Source organism: Theobroma umbraticum, unplaced genomic scaffold (genome assembly GCF_002168275.2).
Source record: "Theobroma umbraticum cultivar Fairchild unplaced genomic scaffold, ASM216827v3 scaffold_30.0, whole genome shotgun sequence".
Classification (NCBI taxonomy): Eukaryota; Viridiplantae; Streptophyta; class Magnoliopsida; order Malvales; family Malvaceae; genus Theobroma; species Theobroma umbraticum.
In genome coordinates, this window is record NW_018397254.1 from 9,169,681 (window position 1) to 9,174,997 (window position 5,317).

The following is a 5,317-nucleotide window of genomic DNA, read 5'->3' on the forward strand; positions in this document are numbered from 1 at the left end:
TGCATTTGTATCCTTTACTTGTTTAAGCCAAATGTTAATTAAATAGTTGAAAATAATTTATAAATATTCATGTTTAGTCCGAATGTGAAACATTATATTTTTAATTTTTAAGTTTGTATTATTTACATGTACTCTTATTAGTATTTTTTATTTTTTCACTTATTTATTACAAGGTTTCAAGTAATAGACCGAATTAACAAGATGCTAGGCTTGCTAAACTAATCAATCTTTCACATAATGGTTAACTGAGTTAAAAAGTATTAAGTTCTATATTACTCTGCCAATTTCAAGAGCGCACAGTTAAGAGTTATAAAGAAACAAAGCCCTAAAAAAGGGGAAAGAAAAAGGCTTAGGTTTTTGGTAGAGGTGTCCGTGCATTGGACCTTTTTGGATAAAAGTTTAGTCCAAGGTCACTTGACCTATCCATTTAATAATTATTTTTATTATTAAAACAATAATTTACTGAATTTAATTAAACTCAACTCAAGTTTATATCAAGAGTTAATTGAGCTTTCTTGATAAAAAAAATATAAAGAATTCGAAAGATACAATTAGTCGAAATATATAACACATAATATATATATATATATATTATTTGACGTATATTGTCATTATTATTTTTATTATCTGACGTCATCTTCAAATTTGGAACTATTTAATACATATATAAACACTGCATTCTGAAGTTTTTTACGTGGCCAGAAAATGCGGACCTCAACAATGTTTCTGATCGCCGCCGATGGCGTTGCTATCAGCCTTCCTTACAACGTGGAAAAATTGACATGGATGGTTCCCACCACGACAATATCACGGGAGGCACGATTATCTTTCACGGCACGTGCTTTATCGTGCAACACGGGCCTCTTATTTCTTGGTCAGTGGCAAGAGTTAGGTTTCGTCGTACTGTTTCATTTATTTTTGGCGCTTCAATCTTGGACTTTGGAGTCATGAACGTTGCCCTCTCTCCTGTAATAACTACAAACGAATTAAATTAGTGGCATGCTTAGTCGGGGAATGATAATTATTTTTTATAATTAAAAAAAGGGAATTCAAATTTTATTTTTTATATAAAAAATAATGAATCAATTAATGAATGTAAGTCAGGAAATGACAATTTGATTTTTTTTTTATTGGTTTATAATTTTGTTTCATTAACAAAATAATTATTATCAAATCACAGAAATAGTCCATCTGACACTCTAGCCACCATATCCACTCATGAAAATTGCTAAATCAATGCTCCCTTAGTACAACGATCACATCTCTGCTAGTCGACGGACACAAAGAAATTAAAAGAAGAAAAAACGAAAATAGAGAAAAAAATAAAATGAAATTAAAAATATAAATTATATTAAAATTTTAATTATAAAGTGTTAATATTTTAAATAAATTATAACTTCTTAATATTTTAAAAATAAAACTAGAGATAAAATAAACTAGAATTAAAAAAAATAATCATATGAAAGTTTTAATTAAAATTTATTAATTTTTTAGTAAATTACAAAACATATATATTTCAAATTAAAAATTATAAATTACAATAAAAATATGTTTATTTTTTATTTTTTATTATGCAAAATTATTTTATTCAATTAAATATTAAAATAATATCTGAATAATAATTTCATTCTATAAACTAAACTATATAATAATTTTTCTTACCTTATTTTTTCTCATAAAATAAATAATTATTCCATTCTCTGTATTTTGTTTCCCGAGTCGAACCTACTGGAATTGTTTATAAATATGTTTGGGCCGCTCTGAACACTAGGCTCAAAGCCGAAGACATCAAGAAATCTAAGTCCCTGCTCTCCACTTACTTTCTTCATCATGGCGTCGTTTCATCATTCAGAGTCTCCGCAGTGTAGACCAGAAAACCAGGCTGCTTTCCGAGTAGAAACCATTAACCCATTGCCAGGGACTAACACAGGAGTAAGTAACAGGTTTAGTGAGGATGGTGTTTCCTTGACTTGGCAGGATTTGTGGGTCACAGTTCCAGGTGGAAAAAATGGCAGCAGATCAATCCTCCAGGGCCTGACTGGCTATGCCCGGCCTGGAGAGCTCCTGGCAATAATGGGTCCTTCGGGTTGTGGCAAGTCATCACTTCTTGATACCTTAGCAGGTAAGCTGTACTTGTTCCATATCAAGAGCTAGCAAACTGTTATTGCCCCTACAAACCACTAAACTTAATCCAGTGCTTGTTGAATATATATATATATATATATATATATATATATATCTATATCTATATATAGACACGCATGATTAATTTGCCTAACTTCTTTCTTGTACGCTTAAAACCATATTTGACCACTGTGGTCATGGTAAAAAGTAATACCCAGTTGAATTAATTTTTTTCATAACTCAAATTAATTCCAGTTAAGATTAAAAACGGTCTAATGGGGACAAAGTTGACTATTGTCTTCTTAAAATTTTCTTTTTTTTTAATAGTGCATTTGTTTGGAAGTAAAAGCTTTTTTGAAAATATTTTCAAGGCATAATGACGTTTGAATGATTAAAAATGAAATCTTAAAGAAAAAGGTTTTACGGATCAAGAGGTAAAAGACTCATTGGCTTTGAAAATTGTTATACGCCTTTAACGAGCGTAAGATAATTTCCACCACGTTAAAAAAAACTCCTGTTAGAAAAAAAACTCTTACCTTAAAGCCTTAAATTCTTAACTTTGTCATCTTTAACTTCTGACATAATTTGAATATTCACTTTTTTTGTGACCTAAAAATCTCAAAATGATATAGTTTGAATATTCACTTTTTATTTTTTTTTAAAATACTAAAGTCTCAAAACAATATTTTTTTATTTTTTTTGAAATAATAAGGCACTTAGAGGGTAAATATGTTTTAAAAGATTATTTAAATAATAGAAAATATTTTTAACAATTTATCTAAATAATAAAAAATATTTTTAACAATTTATCAACTTCATGTGGCCGTGTTTTTTGCATAAAGCTCTTATTTAGAGTTTCAGCTTTTACTTCCTGCATAACAACTTTGTATTATTCTCAACTTTAGCCTAAATACTATCTAAGTATGATAGAAATTAAAAATTAGTTTTTCAAAATCCTCTTTAACTCAGCTTCTGCTTGTTAAATTTCTACCATATATATCTACCCAAAAGAATTAATTAAATATAGAACAAAAAAAATCATATATAGAAATTAAGTAAATAAATGCACTATCTGTTATGTTGGCCTGATGCAAAAATTTAAACTTTCTAATTGAAGATGACAAAGGTTTTAATTTGTTGGCTCATGTACATAACTGGATCGGTGTTCATTGCAGGGAGACTAGGGCCCAACACAAGACAAGCAGGAGATATTCTTATCAATGGACGTAAACAGGCCTTGGCTTATGGAACATCGGTAAGAGGAAAATTATTCAAGATAATTATACACAAATAAAAAATCAATTAATTTTCAGTGTTATAAGTTGTAGCTCCATAATATATTTTTCCTTTGATATATAGTTTGTATAATCTTCAAAAATTAAACACAACCAAATCGATGATTTTGGTTTCAAGAATTCCCTTTTCATGCAATACAATTACTACCATCACAGGCATATGTAACCCAAGACGATTCATTGATCACTACGTTGACTGTAAGAGAAGCTGTCTATTACTCAGCTCAGCTCCAATTGCCAGATACAATGTCCATGTCGGAGAAGAAGGACAGAGCAGAAATGACAATCAGAGAAATGGGACTGAAAGACGCTATGAATACTCGGATAGGTGGGTGGGGAGCTAAAGGACTGAGCGGTGGCCAAAAGAGGAGAGTTAGCATATGCATTGAAATCCTGACACGACCAAAACTTCTGTTCCTGGATGAGCCTACTAGTGGGCTTGACAGTGCAGCTTCATATTATGTGATGAGCAGAATTGCAAGCCTGAATCAGAAAGACGGAATCAGAAGAACAATAATTGCATCCATCCATCAGCCTAGCAGTGAAGTCTTTCAGCTATTCCACAACCTTTACCTTCTATCTGGAGGCAAAACAGTGTATTTTGGTCCTGTTTCAGCAGCAAATGAAGTATGGTTTGCCTTCTCATTTCCCTTTCTTCGTTACTATAAATTTATATGTAGAAACGGCAAAAGAAACTAATCTCTCTTATTTTCAACATAATGTAGTTTTTTGCTTTAAATGGATTCCCCTGCCCAAATCTCCAAAGCCCATCTGATCACTTCCTCAAAACCATAAATAAGGATTTTGAAAAGGTATGACGTTCTCAAAACTACTGCACAAATATTCTCAGTGGTAAATTACATATCCTGTATGATGTATTGAAGATTATACTAACTTGCCTCTAAGTTAGAAAAGTCTACTTGTTGCTAATTAATTCCTAACATTGCTTTGTTCTCTTTTCACCAGGATATCGAGCAAGGTTTTGCTAATGGAATTCCTGCAGTGGAAGTAATTAATATTCTGGTAAAGTCATATAAATCTTCTGATGTGTACCAGACAGTTCAGACAGAGGTAGCTCAGATTTGTAGACAGGTTAGTTAGCAACAGTGCATTTTTCTCTGCACATCTAAAACCCATTTTGGGAGAGGCATTAATGGCTGTGCGGTTGTGGTTTTCAGGATGGTAGAGCATTGGAGAAGAATGAAAGCCATGCTAGCTTCTTCACCCAGTGTCATGTCCTTACTAAAAGATCTTTCATTAACATGTATCGCGATTTAGGCTACTATTGGTTGCGTCTAGGTATCTATATTGCACTGAGTGTAGTGCTTGCCACTGTGTTTAGCCACATTGGGATGAGTTATGGGTCGATTCAGGTCAGTGAAAGAAACGCGTGCGCACGCACACACACATATATTTAATTCATATTTGACAAGAGTGGAGACCTATTTGACTTCAACATTGCAAATCAAAATGACATGTAAAGCTAAATAACGATTTTGAATTTTTCAGGCAAGAGGTTCACTGATTATGTTTGTAGCTTCATTTCTAACTTTCATGGCTATTGGTGGATTCCCTTCTTTTGTGGAGGAAATGAAGGTTCGTAAAAGTGTTGATCAACTCTATAATTGATATAATCGCGTCTTGATTGACTGAAGTTTTTAACTGATTAATATATATATATATATATATGTCTGCCTTCATTCAGGTATTTGAACGAGAAAGACTAAATGGGCACTATGGTGTCACTGCCTTTGTCTTTGGGAACACATTGTCTGCTCTACCATTCTTGGCTCTGGTTGCACTTATTCCAGGCGCAATTACTTATTTTCTCCCTGGACTTCACAAAGGATATGAAAACTTCTTGTTCTTTGTACTCACATTATTTGCTTGCATGATGT

At 32.1% G+C, this 5,317-nt stretch overlaps 1 protein-coding gene across 1 annotated transcript in view; it reads left to right on the plus strand.

Moving 5' to 3' along the window:
* Window positions 1–1,820: 1,820 nt before the first annotated feature.
* The window catches only part of LOC110428934 (ABC transporter G family member 1-like), a 4,179-nt gene continuing 682 nt past the window's right edge, over window positions 1,821–5,317 (plus strand). Inside the window, exons 1-8 of the mRNA XM_021444859.2 lie at window positions 1,821–2,122; window positions 3,300–3,379; window positions 3,576–4,046; window positions 4,145–4,231; window positions 4,386–4,511; window positions 4,598–4,792; window positions 4,929–5,015; window positions 5,125–5,317. The exon at window positions 5,125–5,317 is cut by the window's right edge and continues 682 nt beyond it. Of these exons, the coding sequence (XP_021300534.1) occupies window positions 1,831–2,122; window positions 3,300–3,379; window positions 3,576–4,046; window positions 4,145–4,231; window positions 4,386–4,511; window positions 4,598–4,792; window positions 4,929–5,015; window positions 5,125–5,317 (1,531 nt within the window). The 5' untranslated portion in view covers window positions 1,821–1,830. The remainder of the gene's footprint in view (window positions 2,123–3,299; window positions 3,380–3,575; window positions 4,047–4,144; window positions 4,232–4,385; window positions 4,512–4,597; window positions 4,793–4,928; window positions 5,016–5,124) is intronic.